This window comes from Eumetopias jubatus, unplaced genomic scaffold (genome assembly GCF_037043125.1).
Source record: "Eumetopias jubatus isolate StellerSeaLion01/CBP00866 unplaced genomic scaffold, mEumJub1_p1.0 scaffold_12, whole genome shotgun sequence".
Classification (NCBI taxonomy): Eukaryota; Metazoa; Chordata; class Mammalia; order Carnivora; family Otariidae; genus Eumetopias; species Eumetopias jubatus.
The window spans coordinates 70,948,133-70,970,691 of NW_028274818.1; the positions used below are offsets into that span (position 1 = coordinate 70,948,133).

Sequence of the window (22,559 nt, forward strand, 5' to 3'; positions counted from 1 at the left end):
TTCATCTGAGTCTCTGGCATCCAACGCTGGCCTGGCTCACAAAAAATAACTGAGCTGGGAGAGCACAGCCTGTGGGTTTCCAGCCCATGGCTCTGGACTGACTTTGAATCTCCAGTGAGCTCTCGGGGCAAGCATCCTATCAGTTCTGTGCCCCAGTTTCTTCATCTTCAAAATGGGTATGATTGATACCTTAGATGAAAAAATCCTGTACAGTGCTCAGCTTCAAAGAGCTAACTAAATACTGTCTTAGAAAGAATAAAAGGAACTTGTCTGCATGTGTTCATGGCAGCATTATTCATAATAAGTAGAAAAGGTGGGAACAACCAAACGCGGTGGATGAATCAATTGTGGTCTATCCAGATAATGGATTTTTCAGCTATAAAAAGAAATGAAGTATGGTCACATGCTACAACATAGATGAATCTGGAAAACATTATGCTAAGCAAAACAAGCCAGAGGAAAGCCCACGTATGTAATTCCACTTATATGAGAATGTGCAGAAAAGGCAAAGCCACACAGACAGAAACTGGTTGCCAGAGGCTGGGAGTAGGGGAGAATGGGAGTGACTGCTAAGGGGACAGGTTTCCTTTCCTTTCCTTTCCGGACAAGGTTCCGGAACTAGATGGTGGTGATGCTCCTACAACACTGTGAATGCGCTAAATGTCACTACTGGTGAATCTTATGTTATTTATTACAATTTAAAAGATATGCATTAGTGTAAAAGGGGTAGTGAAGCTAACCGAGAGCCAGCCCCAACTCGGGGTCTTCCTTGGGACCCAGCAACCAGCAAGGGAGGTTCTGACCCGAGGCGGTGGGGCCGTGGCGGTGAGCACCACACTACTTGTCGGAGCCGGGGCCGTGCCCAGCGAGCCGCCCGCCTGCCTCGACCGTCCGGCGGCTCTCTCTGGCCTGACGCCGCTCGGAGAACCCAGCCCTCCGCTCCTCCCTCGTGGCCACGACCCTGCCGCACCAAGCCGCGCCCTGAGGGCCCGCCTCTGACCCCGCCCCTCCGCCTGTCTGTCCGCTCCGCCGTCCCACGCCCCCGAGCAGCCCCGCCCCGTGCCTTCTCTCCGGGAGTCTGGCCCCGCCTCTGCGGTTCCAGGCCCCTCCTCTCAGACTCCGCCCCGCCGCCTGTCTGTCAAACCCACCTGGCCCCGCCCCGTCGTCCTCCTCTCGTCGTTCTCTCAGGCTCGCCTCAGCGCGGCCCGTTGTTATGACGACACGGTCGTAAATCCGCCATCTTCCTGCGGCGCGTTGCGACATGGAGGGCGCGATGGCAGTGCGGGTGACGGCCGCGCATACGGCAGAAGCCCGGGCCGAAGCCGGGCGGGAGGCGGGCGAGGGCGGGGTCGCGGCGGCGGCGGCGGCGGCGGCGGCCTTGGCCCCTGGTGGCTTCCTAGGCCTCCCGGCGCCCTTTAGCGAGGAAGGTAACAGGGCCTGACGGGGTCGGGCGCGGCCGGGGTGGGGACGGCGCAGTCCTGGCTGGAGGCGGCCCCGATGGCCTGAGCTGTGGACGCGACAGACCGTCCCAGATCCTGGTTCCTTGCGGACCTCCCAGGTCCCCAAGGGGGTCCTGTGTAGCCCTCCACGAGCCCCCCCCCCCGGCTTCCTCAGACCTTCGGGCCTCTCCTACGGGGCGCCCATCACCCCGTGGACCTCGGTGCCCACTCACGGATGCTCACAGGTAGTCAAGCCTCAGGGGCTACCCGTATAGGCCTCTACCATCGCCTCCACGGCCAGCCTTGCCCCTTAGGCCCGCGGTCCGGCCCGTTTTCGCCTGTCTGGGCACGGCCCTGCTCTCCTCTGGGCCCCCTCCCACTGCACCTGACGGGCCTCTAGAGCCCTGGCTGGGGTGGAGCTGGAGGCTGAGGGGGGCGGAGGCGGGGCCTCGGGGCTCCAGGGCTCTGGGCTGGCCCTTGGGGAGACAGTAGAGCCCAGTGGTGGCGAGCCGGTGCTCTGCAGCCAGCCTGCGAGCTTCATCCCAGACCTGCCGCTTTCTGGCTAGTTGATCCTGGGCAGGTGAGCCTCCCTTTCCCCTTACAAAATGGGGAGGATGTTGCTGCTGCTAATAATGTGTTAGGCACTTACCGCGCCTTGTCATTTTCATCCTAAAACCAACCCTGGAGGCTCTTACTGTTGTTGTTATTCCCATTTTGTGGATGAGGGAAATTGAGGTTCAAAGATGTCAAAGTGACCAGGTCACTCAGCTAGTAAGTAGCAAGGACTGGATTGTGTGACTCCTCAGCCAGGTCCCCTAACTTCTGGGCTCTGCGGCCTTCCAGTGGTGGTGACCTGCTGAGAGCAGTGCCGCGGGCACACCCAGGGCTGGCTCACAGGTGCACTGATAGCTTTTCAGACTGAAGCAGGGCCTCTATCCTCAGCTCTTGAGGTTGGCCCGAGAGGAGGGGGCTGGCTGGTGCTACTGGGGTGGTGGTCCCTCTCTCCACAGAGCTCATATTGTCAGTACATTTTTTTCTTGCTCCTTCTTATTCCAGCTGGGCAAGGGCAGGACCATTAGGGGCAGTGCCAACCTGGAGAGGGATCTCTTTGGAGGTTGCTGTGCCCTGCTAGGCTCGCTCCCTGCCCTGTCAGTGTTGTGTGGGCGGGGCATGTCCCTTCATCGGCAGCATTGAGTCAGACTTGGCCAGCGAGGTGGGTAGGTTAAGAGGCTGGTGGACACCTCAGTGCTTGGCTTGTGACTGTGAGCCATCTGGAGGGGGCTGTGGTCTTCTGTGGGTCAGTCATGGCTGTGGTTTAGGCTTTTGTTTGCTCATTAATTCAGAAGACGTTGACCAGGCTCCTTCTCTGTGCCAGGCCTGGGTTTGACCTTGATGTGGGGCTGCAAGTGAGGTGCTGGGAACTGGTGGACTTTTATGGAAGCACAAGGAACATCCTCCCATCCCTTTGTGCAAATGGCAGGCCATCTGGAGTAGATCCTCAGCTTCAGGTTCTGGTTCTAACACTCACCAGCTGGGTGGCCTTGAATCTCAAGTCATTTTTCTGGAATGAGAATAGTCATCCTTATTTCCCCAGGGTGCTGGCTGGATTTGGTGACATCCCCAGGGAGGTGCCTGGCACCCAGTAGAGACTCAGTGAGTGGGAAGTCTCTTCTGTAGGACCTGGGGCAAGCACTGGCTGGTCAGCCTAGATGGTGAGGGGCTCAGGTGTGACGTTCCTGGGGTGTGAAGCCCCTGTGGGAAGTTCCACCCTGAGTGTCTTCAGGAGAACAGGGAGCTCCTGCCTGTTCAGAAACAGCAAAGCAGCAAGTCAGTGAGGAAAAAGGGTTATGGGTCAGGGTATCCTGCCTCTTCTGTCTTTGCCGAGGGCTGGCCTCTCAGCCAGAGCCCTGTGGACATTACCCCACTGATCCCCACTGCACTGTACACGCACTGTGCTGGCCCATTTTATGGATGAGCAAATGGACCCAGACATGGTCACTGAGGTACCGAAGGGCACACAGATAGCCCAGTAGTCTCTCTTTTTTTTTTAAGATTTTATTTATTCGAGACACAGAGATACAGAGAGAGAAAACATGAGCAGGGAGAGAGGCAGGGGGAGAAGCAGGCTTCTCGCTGAGCCAGGAGCCCGATGTGGGGCTTGATCCCATGACCCTGGGATCATGACCTGGGCCGAAGGCAGATGCTTAACCATCTGAGCCACCCAGGCGCCCCTAGCCCAGTAGTCTTAATCCCTGGTCCTCTACTGTCCCCAAACTGGCGTGGGCGAATCCCTCCACCTCCTAGTTGCTCGCTGGGCCTCAGTCCCCTCATCTCGGAAGTGGGGGTTTTGGACACAACTAATTGTATGGTTGGGGCCACCACTTGCTGGATGCTGCTCTGCCTGGGGTGGGTGCCCCTTCTGCAGATCTCCAGAGGATGGGGGCTGGCACCCTAGTCCTCCCAGGGTGTTCTCAGCCCCTCTGGGAGGGCTGGGGAAGCTGCCTCTGCTTCTGATGGCACTCAGGCCTGGAGGCCCTCCCGAGCCCCACTGATCACAGGCTCATTGCAGATGAGGACGATGTGCACAGATGTGGCCGCTGCCAGGCGGAGTTCACTGCCTTGGAAGACTTTGTTCAGCACAAGCTCCAGAAAGTCTGCCAGCGGGCCCCCCAGGAGGCCCTGCCTGCAACCCGTGCCACTGGCACGCTGCTGGCCCAGGAGGTGAGCCCCCGCCCCCCCGCCCCGCACATACCTGTGCATGTGTGCGTTGCCCCCTTACAGCCGGAGGGGGGTGGGTGCAGCGGGTTCTGTGGCTCGCGGGCTGGACGGGAGACCGGCGTCTGCTCATGCGTGAGGGAAGGTCTGGGCCTGGCCCCCAAGAGCTTGGTGGTGTTCTAGGGTGGTCAGCTTTCTCAGAGGCCTCTGGCTGGAGCCTGCGCAGTTGAAGTCCCTCCTTTCTTGGAACCTCAGGGCCTATCCTGGCTCAGGGCTTGTCTCCTGCCCTGTACACACAGTTCCTCTGGATTCCACAAACGGTGGTTCTGGGGGTCCTGCCACCTTGTCATAAAAATGGCCAACTTTGTGGTGTTGCGCACATGCTTGGGCTATACGCATGGTCTCATTAGGGTCCACAGTACTCTCGCGGGATGGCATTCTCATCATCCTCATTGTATGGAGGTGGGAAAGGAGATTCTGAAAGACGTCAGCTGCCTCAGGTCATCACAGAGAGTGACCCAGAAGCTATAGGGCTCACAGCTGCCTCATTCTGACCCTGTGCCCTTGTCTGGCCCCTCCCAGTGGTGCCCTTTCCTCCAAGAAGACCCCTGGGCCCACATACCTGGGGCTCTTCCCCTTGATACCCTGGCTGGGGTTGGTAGGTGTAGGTGCTGACCTTCATCCTTGCATAGCCAGCTGAGCTGCAGGCCAAGGCCACTGGCCACTTCCTTCCGGAGCCCTCCACATGGGTGCTCGGGGCTCCGCATTCAGCCCATGGTGGCCAGAGGCGTTTTGAGTGATGGGGCTGATCCCTTAGGCCTGGGATGGAGGGACGAGGCAGGAGTCAGGCTCAGAGCAGGGACAGGAGAGATGTTCGGGGGTGATGAGAGGCCTCACCACAGCCTTCCTACATGAACATAAACCCAAGCCTGTCCTCTGCAAGCCAAGGGAGCTCCGGAGCCCCGCAGATGAGTCCTCTCTGTCCCCTGGCAGGTGGTGCCAGCAGTGGCAGGCCCAGAGGAGCCCATCACTGTGGCCCACATCGTGGTGGAGGCAGCCGCTTTAACAGCAGACATCAGCCATGCACCTGACATTGTCGGTAAGCCAGCACGGTCCCACCGTGGCTGTCCACGTGTGGCTCTCAGCACAGCTGTTGCTGACCTATCAGCTGTTAGTGGTCAGTACCGGAGGCTAGGGACCCTTGTTGCCCGTGTATCTGCTGTCCTGAGAGCAAGGCCTGGCTGAGGAGGGCTGAGGCCTTCAGGGCTGACCACCAGGCACCAGGCCCTGCCCTGCCAGGAAAGGGGAAGCATGGCGCCTGCACTCAGAGTCCTCACTTTGTGCGTAGTCATGAGCTGGCTGTTTCCTCCGGTTGCTTCTGCAGATGGTTTTTTCCCTGGTCCTTCTGAAATCTTCCCTGTTTTTCTACCACCCCCGGTTCCTGCTCCTTACCTCACGGTCGGCTCCGATGGATCAGGTTGGGGTATGCATGGGACGCACTTGCCGCTCCAGCTCTGTCCTGACCTGCTGTCTGACCTTGGCTGTCCCCTCCCATGTGGGGGTGGCAACTCCAGCCCTGATTCTCACTTGGCTTTTATGAGCATATAGAGCCAAGTCAGCCTCTTTGATGGCTCTTTTTAAGTCAAAGTGCTCTACTGATGTAGGGGAGGGGGAACCCTCAAAGGGCCGCCAGGGGCTGGGTGTGTGCCCTGCAGGAGGGAGGCTGGGCGGGGCCTGCTGCCAAGTTGGGAAGGCCATGGTTGTTACCTGGCGGTCTGCTGGGCAGGAGTCTTGGCAGGTGCGAGAGTGGGCGGCCTGACAGGATACAGGCTTGGGCAACAGGTAGAACTTGGCCTTACGAAGTGCTGGGGACCAGCTGGGGCAGGAAGGGAGATGGAGACCTCAGGGAGGGGAACGTCAGAGCACGCCTTTCTGCCAAGGTCCCACCTCAGGGAGGTGGCAGGACACCTGTCCCCATCTCTGTGCTATCTGACATTCCTGTGGATGGGGACATTCGCCCGTGCCACTCCGGGACAGGAATGTTGTCATGGGGGAGGTGGGGCCGCACTCCGGCCCTGGCATGGAGTTTGGTTTCTGGGGTGAACAGTGTCATATGGGAAAACAAGTTCCCTGGGCTCAGGCGGTACCCACAGGTTCCACACCCCTGGCCAGCCAGGCCCCTTCCCAGCACCGCAGCCTCCAGCCAGCCCACACCTGCTGCTCGGCAGCTCCGCCCTGAGCTCCGGGGGCTCCTTTCCAGCACCTCCTGTCTCTCTTGCCCCCTTGGGTGCCCCAAATGTCCCCTTGGTGTTAGCTGCTCATTGGTCCAGGTTGGCTAGAGTCCTAAACTGCCAGTTCCTGGCATCCTAGGACTGGAGAATCTTATTCCTTGCCGGGCCAGGGGCCTCAGGGGGCGGGGGCTGTGTAGGGGGTACCCGTACCAGGCCCTCTTGCCTCTTCCCTGCAAACAAACTTGCATTTCATCTCTGGACTCAGGGCAGCCATGTTCCTCCTTCCTTGACCCCTCCGTCCGCTCTGTGTTACGCCACACTCTATCTCAAGTTCTTGCTTGGCAGAAATCCCTGTCTTTTTGGAAGTTTGCTTCTGGGGGTGGAGGAAAGATAGAACATCAAGCACAGCAGCCAGGGCATGGGCTAGAGATGTCCTTAATTATTTCTGAGTCATGGTGCTTCCCTTCTGTTTGGGAGAATGGCTTGTCAAAACACTCTACCCGTCCGATCGAGATGGTTTCTAAGAGGCGGCTTTACAACCATCCCCCACACATCATATTTCGGAGCAGAACTCGTGAAGTGTGTTTACAGCTTAACTTTGCACGTTGTCAGATCTCTTCATCACCCGTGAGAGGTACTAAAGCCCGGCCTCCTTCCTCAGGCAGTCCCAGGTGTCTCGGGAGCACTCATTCATGCTCCTAGATGCATCCCCAGCCTCCCTGCCTCGAGACACAGCGGGTGATCCCCAGAGGCAGCCGCCTTACTGTCAGGGGAGCCGGTGCCGTGAGCAGGGCAGACAGTCCACCCCCCGTCTCCGTGCTGGCACTCGCTTGTCCCTTGAGGTGGCAGGACTCCTGCCCACATCTAGTCCTGTGCTCCTTGGCTTAGGAGGGGGCACTGGTGCTCATGCTGGGTCTCCCCGCTGGGAATGGTCTGGGGTCTTGGAGCTCCTCTAGGCAGCTCTGCAGACTCAGAGGAGCTGCCTCCCACTTGTGGAGCAGGTGCCAGGCACCGGGGCTGGAGGGTGGTTGGGACAGCTCCGCTGCCCCCTCCCTGCCCCCCTCACAGTGTTCCCCGCTAGGGATCCGAGGCAGCGGCAGGGCCCGCAGCCTCCCGAGGCTCGGCTGACCCCTCTTTCCTCAGGCGGCGGACACATCAAAGAGGTCATTGTGGCTGCTGAGGCAGAGCGGGGGGACGGTGAGATGGCAGAAGCCCCAGGCAGCCCCAGCCGTCAGGGCCCTGGGCTCAGCAGGGATGGCGAGCAGGCTCAGGTCAAGCTGCTGGTGAACGAGGATGGCCGCTACGTCTGCGTGCTGTGCCACAAAACCTTCAAGACGGTGAGCCCGGGGGCCGCGTGTGGGGCTGAGCTGGCTGCTGGGGCCGGGCCTCCTTCCCCTCCTGCCCTGGGAGGCGCCTGAGCCCCACTTGTCCCCTCCCCCCAGGGCAGCATCCTCAAGGCCCACATGGTCACCCACAGCAGCCGCAAGGACCACGAGTGCAAGCTGTGTGGGGCCTCCTTCCGGACCAAGGGTTCACTCATCCGGCATCACCGGCGGCACACAGGTGAGCCAGGCGGGGACTGGGGGCCGCCCGGCACACTGCCACGGGCCCTGCTGGTGCCCCGGCCTCTGGCTGGCCGTGAGACTGTGGCTCCGGGCCTGTCTTCCCCGGGGCCTTAGGCTGTTGGCCCTGCCCGGGGCCGACTCTGTTTTCTCCACAGATGAGCGCCCCTACAAGTGTGCCAAGTGTGGGAAGAGCTTCCGGGAGTCAGGTGCGTTGACCCGACACCTGAAGTCCCTCACCCCGTGCACAGAAAAAATCCGCTTCAGCATGAGCAAGGACGTGGTTGTCGGCAAAGAAGACGCGCCTGCAGGTCAGCGAGGTAGGGGCTTCCTGCCCTGGCCCTGGCCCTGGGGGCCACCACCCTGGTTAGGTGGGTTTCTTTACGCATTCTCTTGGTTCTGCCTTAAAGGGTCTGGCACCTCCCCTGTGGGGACGGTCCCATCTTCATCGGCGACAGGCGAACCTATGGAGACCTCACCCGTGATTCACCTGGTGACAGATGCCAAGGGCACTGTCATCCATGAAGTCCATGTCCAGATGCAAGAGCTTCCCTTGGGCATGAAAGCCCTGGCCCCAGAGGTGCGGGCCAGCCGGGGGGGTGGCCTCTGTCTGCCCAGTGCCAGGCTCTGTTCTGGTCGCTGGCTCCGGTGGGAGCAGGACTGACCTGGTCCACCTTCCTGGTGCTCGGTCTGGTTGCAGGGGGGGTGGGATGCCAGTGGCACGCCAGAGGGCAGCGAGGGACGGGGAGCTGGGGGGGAGGGGGAGAGTGAGGGTGGGAAGAGCGGGCTGTGGGGTTCCCCGAAGCATTCCTCTGGGTGTGCTCGGTGCCCCCCCTGGGGTCTGCCCTGTGCAGTGGGTACAAGTGGGTGCTGTGTGCCAGGCTGCCTGGCCAGCTTCCCCCCTTCTGCCTGCCCACAGCCCCCGGGCCCCGAGGAGCTTCCCTGCTCCAGCGAGGGTGGCCGTGAGAACCTGCTACACCAGGCCATGCAGAACTCCGGCATTGTCCTTGAGCGTGTCAGCGGCGAGGAGGGAGCCCTGGAGCCAGCCCCTCCTGCCGCACCCAGTCCCCAGACCCTGGGAGATGGTCCCCCAGAGCTGCCACTGCTGGAGGTGGAACCCGTGGAGACAGTAGGTGCCTGCGCTGCGACGTGCTCCTTCGAGGCGGGGCTGGACCTCAGCTACAAAGGCACCACCCCAGCCTGGCAGCCATCCTCCTTGCTGTGCTGTTTACTGCCTTTTTGGGGCTTATGATGGAGCTTGTGGGGTTAGGGGGGTGCCATGGGTCTGTTCTTGGGACTGCTAGGGTCCAGCCTGCAGTAGGTGCTGGAGGCGTGCTGTGCCCCTCCCCGCCCCAGCAGGTGGCCAGTGGGGCCTCCGCTGTGCCCAGGACCCACCCGTGCCCTCAGTGCAGTGAGACCTTCCCGACAGCGGCCACCCTGGAGGCCCACAAAAGGGGCCATGCAGGTGGGTGGCAGGGGAGGGTGGGGGGGTGGGGCACAGAGCAGCAGAAGGCCAGGATGGGCCTTGGGTGTGCGGTGGGTGGCTAGATTGGTCCCCCGGGTGGGCAACAGGCAGGGGGCCCTCAAGGGGTGGACCTGGCCTGACCTCGTGTGCGGCCCCAGGGCCAAGGCCGTTCACATGCGTGCAGTGTGGCAAGGCCTTCCCCAAGGCCTACCTGCTCAAGAAGCATCAGGAGGTGCACGTGCATGAGCGCCGCTTCCGCTGTGGAGACTGCGGGAAGCTCTACAAGACCATCGCCCACGTCCGCGGCCACCGGCGTGTCCACTCCGATGAGCGGCCCTACCCATGTCCCGAGTGTGGCAAGTGCTACAAGACCAAGGTGGGCCCTCAGGTCCTGGACCCTGGCACCTGACCCCCCCCCCCGCCCTCCAGTCCACCAGCTCCCCTGCGCCAGGCCAGATCCATGCCGTGTTCCCTGCCTCCCAGTCGCTGCCCTCCCTGCCCAGTCTCTCCTGACCACGAGGCCTCTCATCCCTCCTGCCTGGCTCCTGGGCCCTTTCCCTTGGCCCACGGGGGGGGTGGGGGCAAGAGAGTGTGGGCTGAGCCGTGGCCGAGGCCAGGTGGACGCTGATGGTGGGGCCCCACAGAATGCCCAGCAGGTGCACTTCCGGACACACCTGGAGGAGAAGCCGCATGTGTGCCCGTTTTGCAGCCGAGGCTTCCGGGAGAAGGGCTCCCTGGTGCGGCACGTGCGGCACCACACGGGTGAGAAGCCCTTCAAGTGTTACAGGTGCGGCCGTGGCTTCGCCGAGCACGGCACACTCAACCGGCACCTGCGCACCAAAGGTCAGGGCCGTGGGCAGCGGGGGTGCCGGGGGGGAGGGCCGGGAAGTCGGCCCTGCTGATTGAGCCCCCCTCCTCCCCCTCCCCGCCCACAGGGGGCTGCCTGCTGGAGGTGGAGGAGTTGCTGGTGTCTGAGGAGAGTCCCACGGCAGCCGCCACCGTACTCACTGAGGACCCGCACACCGTGCTGGTGGAGTTCTCGTCGGTCGTGGCTGACACCCAGGAGTACATCATCGAGGTGGGTGCGGGGCCACTGGGGCGGGGCCGGGGCCTTGGAGCGGCCAGGCTGACGTCTGACCCCTGCCCAGGCCACTGCGGATGACGCAGAGACTAGCGAAGCCGCAGAGATCATTGAGGGCACCCAGACGGAGGTGAGGGGCCGGGAGAGGGCTGGGGGGAGGAGGGGGTGGCCTGGTGCCCTCCCCCACAGCCCCCGGCTGAGCCGCGAGCCGCCTGCAGGTGGATAGCCACATCATGAAGGTGGTACAGCAGATCGTGCACCAGGCCAGCGCTGGACACCAGATCATCGTGCAGAATGTGACCATGGACCAGGAGGCGGGGCTGGGCCCAGAGGCGGCTGCGGCCGACACCATCACCATCGCTACGCCGGAGAGCCTGACAGAGCAGGTGGCCATGACGCTGGCCTCGGCCATCAGTGAGGGCACTGTACTCACGGCCCGTGCGGGTGCAAACGGCGCCGAGCAGGCCACTGTGACCATGGTTTCATCGGAGGACATTGAAATCCTGGAGCACGCGGGCGAGCTGGTTATTGCCTCACCGGAGGGCCAGCTTGAGGTGCAGACGGTCATCGTCTAGCCTGGCCGCCCGCAGGCTCTCGGGGTGGGGCTGGGCAGGGGCGAGGACCCACAGAAGGGACACACAATGCAGATGTTCAGAGGGAGTGTGGGAGTGTAAATAGTTTTTTGTTGCTTTACAATAAAACATGAAAATCCACTACTTGTGATGCCACTGCCCCGGCAGGTTCCCCTGTGGCAGCCCCCTGCCTGCCCGGCCCCCGCCCACCCGGCCCCCCTGCAGACTCACGCGCCTCCTGCTGGGGCTGGCAGCGCCGTGGCAGTGCGTGGGCATCCCTGGCATGTGGACAGGCAGCCTGCTGCTGCCGCCCTGCCCAGATGGAGTCGTGACCCCAGCTTCCCCAGCCCCACGGAGGCGGGTGGGAGGGGGTGCTGCTTCATGGCCTCCAACCCTGGGGCTGTCCAGGAAGGGGGGAGGGCAGGGCACCCAGGCTGGGAGGGGACAATGGAGCAGCAGGGGGAGAGCAGCAGGGGGAGAGCTGCCGGGAAGGTATTTACTGAATGCACCGCCTGCCTTTTCTCAGGGGGCACCCCTGATGGAGGGAGATTCTGGATGACCTAGTTTGGGAGAGTGGGGGTGTGAGGACAAGAACAAGTCCTGGACCTTGGGTGGCTGACCCTTTTGTCCAGTCCTGACATAGTTTTGGGGGGGCTGGCAGGGTCATGGGAGCCCTGGTTCTGATGGGTGCGGGAGCAAGCTCAGGGTGGCTGCCCCTGCCACCTTGCCCCCAGGGCTCTCCCTGGGAACCGGAACCAGCAGTTCCAGCGTCCATCTCCGCAGAGGGGGTGGGGCCGGAGCAGTCCAGCCCCTCCCTGGACAAGGGCCTCAAATACCCTCCTGGGCCCTGGCGCCACAGCTGCTTTGGCCAAACCCGGGGAGCCGGTCTTGTGCCACAGACACACCCCCAGCCTGGATCTCCAACCTCAGTCCTGAGCCTCAGATACCGCCCCATCCACATCCCAGGTGAGTCCAGGGACAGGGCTGACCAGGGGCCTGGATGGGGATGTGGTCCCTCTATTTGGGCCTCAGTTTCCCCAAAGAGTAGAATGGCCACGGTAAGCCTAGTGCACCATTGGGGAGACGTGGAGACGCAGGGGAAGGATGCGCCTTGGACCTCCGAATCAAAGGTCCCTGCCCGGCCCCTGGGGCTGGGGCGGAGAGGGGTGGCTCTGTGTCTGACGCCAGGTCCGCGCTCAGGAGCGTGTCTGTCCCTCCCAGCCCGCCCCCTCTGCGCCATGGGTGGGCCCCGGGTCCTGCTGGCCGCGCTCTGGGCCCTGGGGGCCGCCGGAGCAGCAGCGCTGCGCATCGGAGCCTTCAACATCCAGAGCTTTGGCGACAGTAAAGTGTTGGACCCGGCCTGCGGCGGCGTCATTGCGCAAGTGAGGCCGGGCACCGGGGGCGGGGCCGCAGCTGGGCTTCCCGGGTGGATCCGCCGCGCGTGACCCCGCACCTGCCGGCCCCTCCCCCAGATCCTGGCTGGCTATGACATCACGCTGGTGCAGGAGGTGCGAGACCCGGACTTGAGCGCCGTGTCCGCGCTCATGGAGCAGATCAACAGGTGCGGGGAGGGGGGCGGGGGACAGGGCCCAGCGTTCGGAGCCCAGGCCCGGATCGCGGGGCTTGGTCCCGTGCCTTGACCCCGGGCCTGGCCCGTGTCTCCGCAGCGTGTCCAGGCACGAGTACGGCTTCGTGAGCAGCGAGCCCCTGGGTCGGGACCAGTACAAAGAAATGTACCTGTTCGTCTACAGGTGAGGGGCGGGGCCGCGGGGCCCGGGCGCGCGCGGCGGGATGGGGCCGGCTCAGCGTGCCCGCCCGCCTCCTTCCCCCAGGAAGGACGCGGTGTCGGTCGTGGACACGTACCAGTACCCGGACCCGGAGGACGCTTTCAGCCGTGAACCTTTCGTGGTCAAGTTCTCGTCCCCCCGCTCGGGTGAGGCGCCCCGCCCCCCCTCTCCCGCAGGCCCCACCCGCCCGCCTCCCGCCGCCCCCGGCCCCGCCTCTGACCCGCGCCTCCCGCAGCTGCCGGGGAGTTAGTGCTCATCCCGCTGCACGCAGCGCCGCACCAGGCCGTGGCGGAGATCGACGCTCTCTACGACGTGTACCTGGACGTGATCGACAAGTGGGGCACGGACGTAAGCCCCACCCCCGCCCCGGGGTCCTGTGAGCGCGTGCGGGGCTGGGCGGGGGGGGCTTCGCGCGTGCGCGGGGTTCGCGGTGCTCGCGCATGCGGGGGTGTGTGTGTGTGTGTGTGTGTGTGCGCGCGCGCGCGCGCGCGGGCTGAGCCCCGGCGCCTCGGCCCCCGCAGGACTTGCTGTTCCTGGGCGACTTCAACGCGGACTGCAACTACGTGCGGGAGCGCGACTGGCCGTCCGTCCGCCTGCGCAGCAGCGAGGTCTTCAAGTGGCTCATCCCCGACAGCGCCGACACCACCGTGGGCAACTCGGACTGCGCCTACGACCGCATCGTGGCGTGCGGCGCCCGCCTGCGCAGGAGTCTCAAGCCCCAATCTGCCGCTGTGCACAACTTCCAGGAGGAGTTTGGCCTGGACCAGGCTCAGGCGAGTGCGCGCGCCCCCGCTTCTGAACACAGCGCCCTTAGCGGCTCGGTTCTGGCTGAAAGGATCATCTGGGATGGCAGAAGATGCCCTTGGCCTCTTCTCGCGTGGGGTCTCCAGTCCGGGCCCCAAACCACCTGCAGGCTGCACAGTGGGCGCCATCCCTGGCCGGCGTGGGGGAGCAGGGGTGGGGGGGTGCGGGTGGTGGAGGCGGTGAGGGGGTGGTCGTTTTCCCAGGTGGGGCCCGAGGGAGGACAGGATGACCAGCGGAGCCGCTGAGGCTCCACCTCCTCTCCCTCCAGGCCCTTGCCATCAGCGACCATTTTCCTGTGGAGGTGACCCTGAAGTCGCACTGAAAGCCCTCAAGGCCAGACTCAGGCCAGGAGAACAGCCCTACAGGGCTCCTTCTGGGTGGCTGGCCAGCCCCCAGCAAGGCCGCAGGGCAGGGTTGGCTGGACAAGCGGCTACGAAACATCACAGGACCACTCAGTCTGTTTGCCCATCTGTGAAATGGGCTATCTACCTCATAGGGTTGTGAGGAGCAGCTTGCAGAGTGCTGGGCACACGGCTGTGCTCAATAAACACGAGCGAGTGCTCAGCCAGGACCACGCTGGTCAGCTTCAAGGCCTCCGTGTCCTTTCTTAGGACTCAACCCCTCTGAGGCCCAAACTTTGGTCCTGCAGCCCAGTGGGTCCCGGGTCCCCACCCCCTAGGGGACAGGGATGGCCTGGCCTGCCCATTCACTCCCTGCTCGGGACAGATGCCCTCCAGACCAGGCTGGCTCCAGAACGCTGCTCCCATGCTTGCTAGTGGGAGCTTGTTGCTTTCTTTGTGCAAACCATACATGCTTCCAAGAACCCGTGCTGAGTGCAGCTGGGCATAAACACACAGCTTCGGCGTTGACACGCAAGGCCAACCTCCCCGTCCCTGATGTCCCTCCTGCCCCCCGATTCCCAGGTCCTGCAGACCTCGCAGACACTTGTATCAGGGGTCCTGTCCTGCCCAGCAATGCAGGGAGCAGGCAGTCAGGAGCCCCCCCGCCAAGTCCGTGGGCTGCCCTGGGACATCTGGGGAGCCCTTCAGTGGTGAGCAGGCTGGATTCCTCACACAGCCCAGGCAGGTGGGACCCACACACCCCTTGTGCACACATAGCCCCTTCCATGGGGCCACCCTGGGTTGGCTCCTTCTCAGAAGCCCTGGGCCGGGCAGAGGCTTATCAGGGAGAACCGCAGCCTGTGTCCTGGAGAAGCCTGTCAACCAAGGATTGGGAATGTGCAGAACTGGGGTACAGGGGCCCAGTGAGGTTTCTGGTTTTGGAAACAACTCCACTTGGGTCTGGGAAGTGGCCTGAACCATATGGAGGAAAAACCTTTGTTTCAAAAGTCTGGACGAGTTTTCTGGTGTGATCTTTCTAAGACTGGGGCTCCTGCAGCACAGACCCACCAGTACTGCCTCCCGTGCCCCTCGCTAAGCTCCCCACCCCAGTCTCTGGACCATTGCGCCCCCTCTGTCTCAGTGGGCGGATGTAGTGGCCAAAGAGCTTTCCTCTGGGGGGATCCTGTGTGGGTCACTGGCCCACAACCTGGGGATGAGCCCCCAGCAGTCAGGCAGCTGGGTAGCTAGGGATGGGACCACACAAGGACTTTGTTCCCACTTCTGCTCTGGCAAAGGGGACGCTCAGCAGCGGCTGTCACCAAGGTCCAGCATGGCCCGGCCTACCTGCCAGCAGAAGAGGTGCTCGTGGGGGGTGGTGGGCCCTTGGGACACTGGCTACAGGGAACAGGGCCTTCTAAGAACATCAGCAAAATGAAGAGCTGCAAGTACTTTTACATTGGAAAATAGCTTGTTTAAAACCTCGGAATCAGAGGGTCCCCGGAGGGGTGCATCCGGCTCCAAGCCCCATGGAAGCAGCCCAGCCCCTTAGCCTTTCTTCTGTTTGAGCTTTTCTAAGTACGCATGCAGAGACTTCTGGATGGAGTCTCTGCAGATGAAGCGGACAAAAGCCTGGATGTCCGCATCGCGCTCTGTGAGCAGGCGGTCAGCTGTGGGCTTGCGCATTAGGGTCTTGGTCAGCTGTCGGGCGTGGTCTACAGAAAAGGGCCCAAGTGTGAAAACCCATTCTGACACCGTGGCATCACTCCCAACCTTTCCAAGAGAGTTCCAGGAGAAACTCTGGCAGGAAACTTAGGACATACAAGTAAACAAGCAAAATGAAAACCACCCCTTCCCCATTGCCTACCCAGAAGCAGAGAAGGTGACACTGTGAAAACTGCCTCTTACCCCGTCCCTTTCATTACCCAATATTACGGGGGGTACTTTCCACATCACTAAGTACTCGTTCACAGCACAGTTAGGTCAGTGAACCTGGCCCCCCCACGGCCTGGGAGCTAAGAATGGTTTTTACACTGTCATGGAGTTGAAAAAAGGACGTTCTGTGACCCGTGAAGATTATATGCAATTTAAGTATCAGCACCGGCACACTCACTGGGTCACAAATGCTCTGGCTGCCCTCATGCTCCAGCGCCACCGTGTGGCCGAGACCAAGTGACCCACAAGGCTGACCATCTCCCTGGCTCTTGAGAGACAGTCCGCTGATCCCTGGTCTCCATCAGAGTAGATATAAGCAGCCCAATTTCTATAAACAGATAATAGTCTGTGCGGTGGGTTGGGAGTGGACCTAACCACAGCCTTAGAATCTGCATGTGGCCTTATTTGGAAAAGGGTTTCTGCGGATGAAGTTAGGATGAGATCCTCTTGGATTTAGGGTAGACCCCAAATCCAACGAGTGTCCTGACCAGAGAAAGGAAGACGGGAGCCTGGAAACACAGACACGCAGGGAGGCCACGTGGAGGGAAAGACTGGCGCGAAGCATCTAGAGGCCAAGGATCGTCTGGAGCCGCCAAAGGCTGGATGAGGCAGGAAGGAGCCTCCCCTAGAGCCTCTGGAGAGAGCACGGCTCTGCCCAAACCTTGATTTTGGACTCCTGGCCTGCAGACTTGGAGAGAATGCACTTTTGTGGTTTTAAGGACCACCCCTCCCCCCTACCCCCGCCATGTGGTAATCTGTTGCAGTGGCCCCAGGACTAAGCCAGTCTGCTGTTATAAAACGGCACGTTCCTGATGTGCACAAGGCCCCCTCCCAGGAGAACCCCATGCTCTCACCAGGAGTAACAGGCTGTGGGGGGTGCTGGCTGCTGGGCCTGGCCCCTCCCCGTGCTCCTCACCTGGAATGGCCAGCCACTGGGCCATCACCGACTGCGCCGTGCTCTGCACCTGGTCTTCAGGCACAACCTGGTCTACCACGCCCACCCGGAGGGCCTCTGCTGGCGGGAAGAGCAAGCCCAGCTGCAGGGCACGCTCTGCGGTGCGGTGCCCGACTGTGTTCACCATCGTGTCTTTGAACCTGGGACACATCCACTTGTTGGGGGCTCCCAGGTGGACAGGCTTGCGCCAGTGTGAGGTGAGTGCGGGTGCAGCCCCCAGCCTTACCAGAAGGGGGCCACAATGCCCAGCCGAGTCTCGTTCAGCCCTATGGTGTACTTGGGGTTGTTAGCCAGGACCCGGTAGTCACAGGTGAGGGACAACAGGCAGCCTCCAGCTGGGCTGACGCCCTGCAGGGGAAGAGACACCACATGGCTTTGTGTGCTGCCGTGGGCGGGCGGGGCGGGGGGGTGTTCCTGACTGTATTCCAGAGAGCCAGGTCCCAAGGAAGAGCCCCCCTCCCCGTCCCCATGGTGCTGCACCCACACTGGCTGGGCTGGGTGTGTACGATGGGGACTCGGGCTTGGCTGTGCCCGGAACCCTTCTGTCGGGGTCACAAAGCGCCCCCCAGGACCCATCTCCATCCCCAGCAGGACATCCCAGGAACCCCAGACTCACACTGCCCTCACCACACCCATCCCACAGCCTCAGAGGCGGCCTGTGGAGTCTCCCTGACTCTCGCCAGCCTCCTGTCCCCTGGTTCAGACCCTCTGGCACCTCACTGGGGGGCCCCTGCCATGTCGTCAGGCACACGGCTTCCTGAGCCTTAGCAGCCCCTGCCTTCCCAGGCCAGGCCAAATCAAGGTTTCCGGGGGTGAATCTGACCCCCTCCTTGTGCCCCCTTCCCATGCAGCCCTCTTGCTGGGCCCTGCCTCCACCCTTGTCACCTGGTCATACTGACCTCTGCACCTCTGAGGGCCTCCCCAACCCTTCCCGAGGGCAGGGCCCCGTCTGTCCCGCTGCAGTGAGTCAGCGGGGCGGTTGAGGCGCGGGCACACTCACGTTGATAGCAGCAATCACCACCAGGTTGGACAGGTAGAACCGAAGCCACATTTCCTGCACAGCCTTCCAGTACTCCACGTAGTGCTCGGGCTTCCTCCCGCACATCTCCGTCAGGTCCAGGCCGGCGGAGAAGATCCCGGGGCGGTCCTGGGGGCGAAGGAGCCAGGGGCCCTGTCAGAGTCCATCCCCGGCCTGCCAGAGGTCCCCAGGGATGCTCCAGAGGTGGTGGGGAGCCAGAGCTGGGGCTTTGGGGCACACGTTCTGATCTCCCCCCAAGGTCAAGCCAGCTGCAGACGCCAGGCCAGGCTGGGAGGTGTTGCTGTCAGAACACAGCAAGCCAAGGAGGGGACCGCAATGAGCCGAGAAGCGAGACCCCTGCCCTGGGGAGTGGCCGAGAAGGCGTGTGTCCTGCGCAGATGCCCCGGATCATGACATAGCCACCAGAGGGGAGAGGAAAGCGAACACAGGTGGGCAGGTACAGCTGGGACAGAGGACGGCTTTCCAGCCAGGAACTGCTAGCCCAGACGGCAAACCGGGGTGTGGGTGGGGGAGCAGGAGGGTGACCGAGCGGCCATGATGGGAAAAGCCTGCACGTGGGGCTCCCGAGTGGTGTCACGATGTCCCTAAGCAAATGAGAATGAGACGCGCCCGGGGCTGGGGTGCTGGGGGCCGGCACGCCCTGTTACTGACCCATGAACCAGGGCCAACAGCCCGTATCTCTGTGCGGTGGGGGGATGTGCGGAGTACGGGTGACGTCCCCACATCCTCCTATCAAGCGACAGGAGCAGGTTGCATGCAGGGTGCAAGACGCGGTTCCTTGGGGCCCCCCGTGTAGCTGCGCGTGCGCCGCCCCTGGAGGCTGACCTCTCGTGTCCCCGCCCGTGTCCCGCCGTGGCCTTGGAAGGCCACACAGGTGCGGCTGTCTCTCACGGATGCCCCTGAGCTGCAGCGGGGATGGCAGCCGCGGGGGCCGAGCTCCTCCTGCTCTGAGCACAGCCAGCATTTCTGCCTTTTTCCTGATCCTTCCCTGCCTGCTGAAGACCCCTCCCCCTGTACCCCACCCCCAGCCTGTCCGCACAGAGGCTTGTCCACAGTCCTAGCGTTTGAGGAAAGCAAAGGCAAAGAATGCTGTGACAGAAGCTGCTGTCATCCTAGTGGGGGACGTGCTCCGCACTGACTAGAAAGGGTGAAATTTCTGCTATTCAGCAACAGGTCTGGAGGAGGACAAACTGTGTCTTGGAAAAAGACGCAGACCCACCTTTACCCCTGCCCCCCACCGGAACCTACAAACGTGACTGTGTTTGGAAACAGGGTCTTTGCCGATGTGATCAACACGAGATCACAGGAGAGCAAGGCACCCTTCTAAGGAGGAGGGCGTTTGGACACACAGGGCAGAAGAGGCGGGAGTAGAGGCCAGGACCCTCCGGAGTGGAGGAAGTAAAGAGGGAGCCCCACGAGAGAAGGCCCCGCTGGTGCTGGGAGCCCTGTTCGTGGTCCTGTGCCACGTGTCCTCACATCACCCCAATGTCACCCTGCCCACTGTCATTTGCCGCGGGCCCGCCGGGCAGGCCTCTGCTCTGGACACGGCAGGCACACAGCCAGGACCACAGTGCAGGCCCGTTTATGGGGAGATGACACAGCCCCGGGGAGAATGTGGGCTTCCGAGGGATGGAGGCTGACGGCGCCACCCGGAAGCCAGGGAGGCAGAGGGGCCCTCTCTTCGTTGCTGAGGGACGGAAGTTCATCCTTGCGGCTCTCTTGGTTTCAGAGCACAAGAGAGAAAAGGGCATGCTCCGAAACAACATCCTAAATGGAGCATTTTCAGAAATTATCTGGAGCACAAAGTTCCCAGGCAGTTACAACCCGTCCAGGCAGATCAGCGGTAACTGTCACAAGCACCCACACCCAGGAGCATCCTACCCTCGGAGCTGCACCAAAGAACCCCCTCCTCCACAGGGCAAGGCTCTGCTCTGCAAAGCCCAGCCCCCCAGCACCCACTGGCCATGTGCATCGGGCCTACCTGACAGCCCCACAGCTCAGAGCTGTGACAACACCGGGCCACACCCAGGACAACCCAAGGGTTTAAGGAAAGCAGGTGCATGCCCAGTGGGCGTTCCGAACCTCGTCTGCAAGAAGCTGGGACCATCTGCCTTTGATAATGGCAGAACCGAGACCTTCTCACTGGTCTCTGTAATATGGAGGCACATCTATCGGGGGACACGCATGTGACAGGCAGACGGCGCCTGAGTTTGGACCTTGAACTCGGGGAGCTAACGAGTACCCACCGACGTGAGGATGATGCCACGGAAGGTCTTGTCGTTCTCCAGTTTCTCCAGGCTGATGAGCAGCTCGGTCAGAAACTCTAGGCTGAAGCTGTTCACTGGGGGGTTCCTCATCTTCACCACAGCGACCCCTAGTGTGAACAAGAAGAGGGGAGGGCTCACAGTCAGTTCCGGGAAAGCACACCCAGCCAGCCTGCACCCTCAGCCTGGCCAAGGCCAGCGACAAGGTTCTTTTGTTTTCAGTGCAGGTGAGACCCACCTAATGTAAAATCACCATTTAAAAGTGGACAGTTCAGGACTGTTAGGTACCCACAGTGTCGCACAACCACCATGATCTACTTGCAGAGCATGTCTAATCCAAAAGAGGGCCCTGTGCCCATCAGCGGTCACCACCCCGCCCCAACCCCTGCAAGCGATTGTCTACTTTCGTCTCTACGGACTTGTCTACGCTGGACATTTCACATGAAAGGAAGCATCCAATCTGCGACCTTTCCTGTGGCTTCTTTCACCGAGCCCCGTGTTCTCAAGGCTGAGCCAAGCTGCTGTGTGGGGACCACGTTCTGTGCACCCACGCACATGCTGGGGGACACCTGGGTTGGTTTCACCTTTGGCTCTTGTGAATCACGCTGTTGTGAACGTTCGTGCGCAAAGTTTTGTCGATCCTTTTCTCCCAGATGCAAATGCTCCGTCCCCAGGGGATGAGGAAATGGCTTCCGTTTCTTGAGGAGTGAGTGAGCAAACTCTTAAGACCAGATGTGCAAGGAGGAACTCCCTTTGGGTGCTCTGGTTCACGCTTGTTTAAGGACAGAGGCTACAGACATTGGCGGCCTGAGGTTCTCCAACTCTCCCCGGTGTGCTCATGAGTCCTGCCAGCGCCTGGGGCAGGGCAGCTGGGGCCATGGGTGCTCACTGCCTGCCCAAGGACAGACCCCAAGGGCTGCAGAAATGCCCCCCGTTCACTGAGGGTACATTCTCTGGGCAGAACCTTACAAATCTCCGGATGGTCAACACAATTCTCTAGGGGTGACAACTAAGTCCTGAAGGCAAATGGGCTCTTTGGAGACCTCTGATTTCCAAGAAAGAAGTACTTATTAACTGGCTAGCGGCATGTTTGTGTGCACAACAAACATTTTCCAGAAGCGAGCTTCTGAACTTGTTTCAGACTCAAGTTTCTGAGGCTGACTGGATTTTTTTTTTTTTTTTTTGAGAGTGTGCAGGAGTGTGTGTGTGTGGGGAGCTGGGGGGTGAGGATGTGTGGGGATTCAAGCACCCGGATAGACAAAATCTGACTTGTCTGCCTCCCTGGATGAGACTAACGCCTGTCGGCGTCCAGAGGCTCCCGGGAGCCGGGGACGAGAGTCCGGGCACTGCGCGGCTCCCCGAGACTGCGCCCTTCCTGCACGGCGGGAAACCGTGGGAGGCTGCCTCGCGCTGGCCCGGACCTGTGGCCCCGGGCGCGCTTACCTGCCGCCGGGTCCGGCTCCACCAGCACCCGCGGGCTCCCAAAGCAGCGCACGCCGTCCCCGCCGCCGGCCGCCGGCCCTGTCCGCCCGGGGGCCACGCGGAAGCTCCGGGCCCCTGCGAACGACAGCGCGAGGCCTGTTAGCCTCGCCCACCCGCCGGCCGCGGCCCCCGAACCCCCCCCCAGCCCCTCGAGTCACGCACAGGGTCGGTGCAGGGGACGCGTCAGGACGCGCATTCCCACAGCCAGCGCCATCTTGACCCGCCGGAGTCCGCTGCTAGCCCAGGTCCACGCCCCGCCCCGCGGCCCTGCTCCGGCAGCCCCGCCCACTTGGGTCGCAGGGTATCAAGGCCGCGTGACCCGCCGGCGAACCCCGTGCGCCGCAATGGGAAGTTTGCCCGCTTCCCCTGCCGTCCACCGGCCAAAGCTAAGCTCGAGTCACTCGGGCAGGACTGCTGAGGACCGAGCTGGCTGCACCGAGTCCCAGAGGGTTGCGAGCTCAGGCGGTGACAAGGGACTGTGGCGGAAGTCCCCGCTACTCCGGCATGTGAGCAGCAAAGGCAACCAGATGACAGCAGGGCTGTCTCTCCAACTGCACCCGCAGACTGCAGTACTAGGATCGGGGGCTACCGGCAGCTGCCTCCCGCGTGAGCTCCGCCTCGGCCGCGGGTGCGGAGGGGAACAGGAATCAAGCGGGTAGTTGAGGCAGGCATAGCGGACTAAGAGCAGCCCATTCACCTTCCCCTTCTGCAGCTGGGCAGCAGGTGCCCACACTCCTGGCAGGAGCCCCCGTCCGGCAGCTGGATGAGCTGGGGGGAGCAGGAAGCCTGTGTGCTACCTGGCAGGACGCTGCCTGGCGCTGACTGTCCAGTCTGCACAGTGAGTGACTGAGACTTTAGTTTTTAATGTCTGATGTGTTTCCACATCTTCC

At 62.0% G+C, this 22,559-nt stretch overlaps 3 protein-coding genes across 9 annotated transcripts; 2 read left to right on the forward strand and 1 right to left on the reverse strand.

Moving 5' to 3' along the window:
• The first annotated feature begins 1,183 nt into the window (after positions 1 to 1,183).
• Positions 1,184 to 11,206, forward strand: E4F1 (E4F transcription factor 1). 5 transcript variants are annotated; one of them, XM_028111860.2, is made up of 14 exons: positions 1,184 to 1,427; positions 4,009 to 4,160; positions 5,148 to 5,253; positions 7,529 to 7,722; positions 7,828 to 7,948; positions 8,106 to 8,267; positions 8,358 to 8,527; positions 8,867 to 9,076; positions 9,304 to 9,412; positions 9,571 to 9,788; positions 10,057 to 10,255; positions 10,348 to 10,490; positions 10,561 to 10,623; positions 10,712 to 11,206. In XM_028111860.2, the coding sequence occupies exons 1-14, from the start codon at positions 1,262 to 1,264 to the stop codon at positions 11,066 to 11,068; spliced, it is 2,370 nt and encodes a 789-aa protein (XP_027967661.1). In that variant the 5' UTR covers positions 1,184 to 1,261; the 3' UTR covers positions 11,069 to 11,206. The 5 variants fall into 5 exon arrangements, with proteins under 5 accessions (XP_027967661.1, XP_027967662.1, XP_027967663.1 ...); XM_028111861.2 differs by having other exon boundaries at positions 9,307 to 9,412; XM_028111862.2 differs by having other exon boundaries at positions 8,106 to 8,258.
• Positions 11,207 to 12,300: 1,094 nt separating this feature from the next.
• DNASE1L2 (deoxyribonuclease 1 like 2) lies at positions 12,301 to 14,227 on the forward strand. The gene is made up of 7 exons (XM_028111558.2): positions 12,301 to 12,447; positions 12,538 to 12,626; positions 12,733 to 12,816; positions 12,898 to 12,998; positions 13,088 to 13,200; positions 13,374 to 13,625; positions 13,925 to 14,227. The coding sequence occupies exons 1-7, from the start codon at positions 12,304 to 12,306 to the stop codon at positions 13,976 to 13,978; spliced, it is 837 nt and encodes a 278-aa protein (XP_027967359.2). The 5' UTR covers positions 12,301 to 12,303; the 3' UTR covers positions 13,979 to 14,227.
• A 1,219-nt stretch (positions 14,228 to 15,446) lies between these two features.
• Positions 15,447 to 21,936, reverse strand: ECI1 (enoyl-CoA delta isomerase 1). Of its 3 annotated transcripts, none has more exons than XM_028111560.2 (7): positions 21,832 to 21,935; positions 21,631 to 21,744; positions 20,170 to 20,297; positions 17,885 to 18,031; positions 17,111 to 17,232; positions 16,846 to 17,024; positions 15,447 to 15,709 (listed from the first exon to the last, which is right to left on the reverse strand). In XM_028111560.2, the coding sequence occupies exons 1-7, from the start codon at positions 21,881 to 21,883 to the stop codon at positions 15,543 to 15,545; spliced, it is 909 nt and encodes a 302-aa protein (XP_027967361.2). In that variant the 5' UTR covers positions 21,884 to 21,935; the 3' UTR covers positions 15,447 to 15,542. The 3 variants fall into 3 exon arrangements, with proteins under 3 accessions (XP_027967361.2, XP_027967360.2, XP_027967362.1); XM_028111559.2 differs by lacking the exon at positions 15,447 to 15,709 and adding an exon at positions 15,716 to 16,617 and having other exon boundaries at positions 21,832 to 21,936; XM_028111561.2 differs by lacking the exons at positions 15,447 to 15,709; positions 21,631 to 21,744; positions 21,832 to 21,935 and adding exons at positions 15,716 to 16,617; positions 20,772 to 21,066.
• Positions 21,937 to 22,559: the final 623 nt, after the last annotated feature.

What these genes read in the sequence shown, in the direction of transcription:
- E4F1 (XM_028111860.2), top strand. Translation starts at nt 1,262, where the DNA reads ATGGAGGGCGCGATGGCAGTGCGGGTGACGGCCGCGCATACGGCAGAA. An exon ending in TGAAAGCCCTGGCCCCAGAG is followed by an intron (nt 8,528 to 8,866) that starts GTGCGGGCCAGC and finishes GCCTGCCCACAG; the next exon opens with CCCCCGGGCCCCGAGGAGCT. An exon ending in GCAAGTGCTACAAGACCAAG is followed by an intron (nt 9,789 to 10,056) that starts GTGGGCCCTCAG and finishes GGGGCCCCACAG; the next exon opens with AATGCCCAGCAGGTGCACTT.
- DNASE1L2 (XM_028111558.2), top strand. Translation starts at nt 12,304, where the DNA reads ATGGGTGGGCCCCGGGTCCTGCTGGCCGCGCTCTGGGCCCTGGGGGCC. An exon ending in GCGGCGGCGTCATTGCGCAA is followed by an intron (nt 12,448 to 12,537) that starts GTGAGGCCGGGC and finishes CCCCTCCCCCAG; the next exon opens with ATCCTGGCTGGCTATGACAT. An exon ending in TCGACAAGTGGGGCACGGAC is followed by an intron (nt 13,201 to 13,373) that starts GTAAGCCCCACC and finishes CGGCCCCCGCAG; the next exon opens with GACTTGCTGTTCCTGGGCGA.
- ECI1 (XM_028111559.2), bottom strand. Translation starts at nt 21,883, where the DNA reads ATGGCGCTGGCTGTGGGAATGCGCGTCCTGACGCGTCCCCTGCACCGA. An exon ending in GTGGCATCATCCTCACGTCG is followed by an intron (nt 18,032 to 20,169) that starts GTGGGTACTCGT and finishes CTTCGCCCCCAG; the next exon opens with GACCGCCCCGGGATCTTCTC. An exon ending in TGGTGATTGCTGCTATCAAC is followed by an intron (nt 17,233 to 17,884) that starts GTGAGTGTGCCC and finishes CTTCCCCTGCAG; the next exon opens with GGCGTCAGCCCAGCTGGAGG.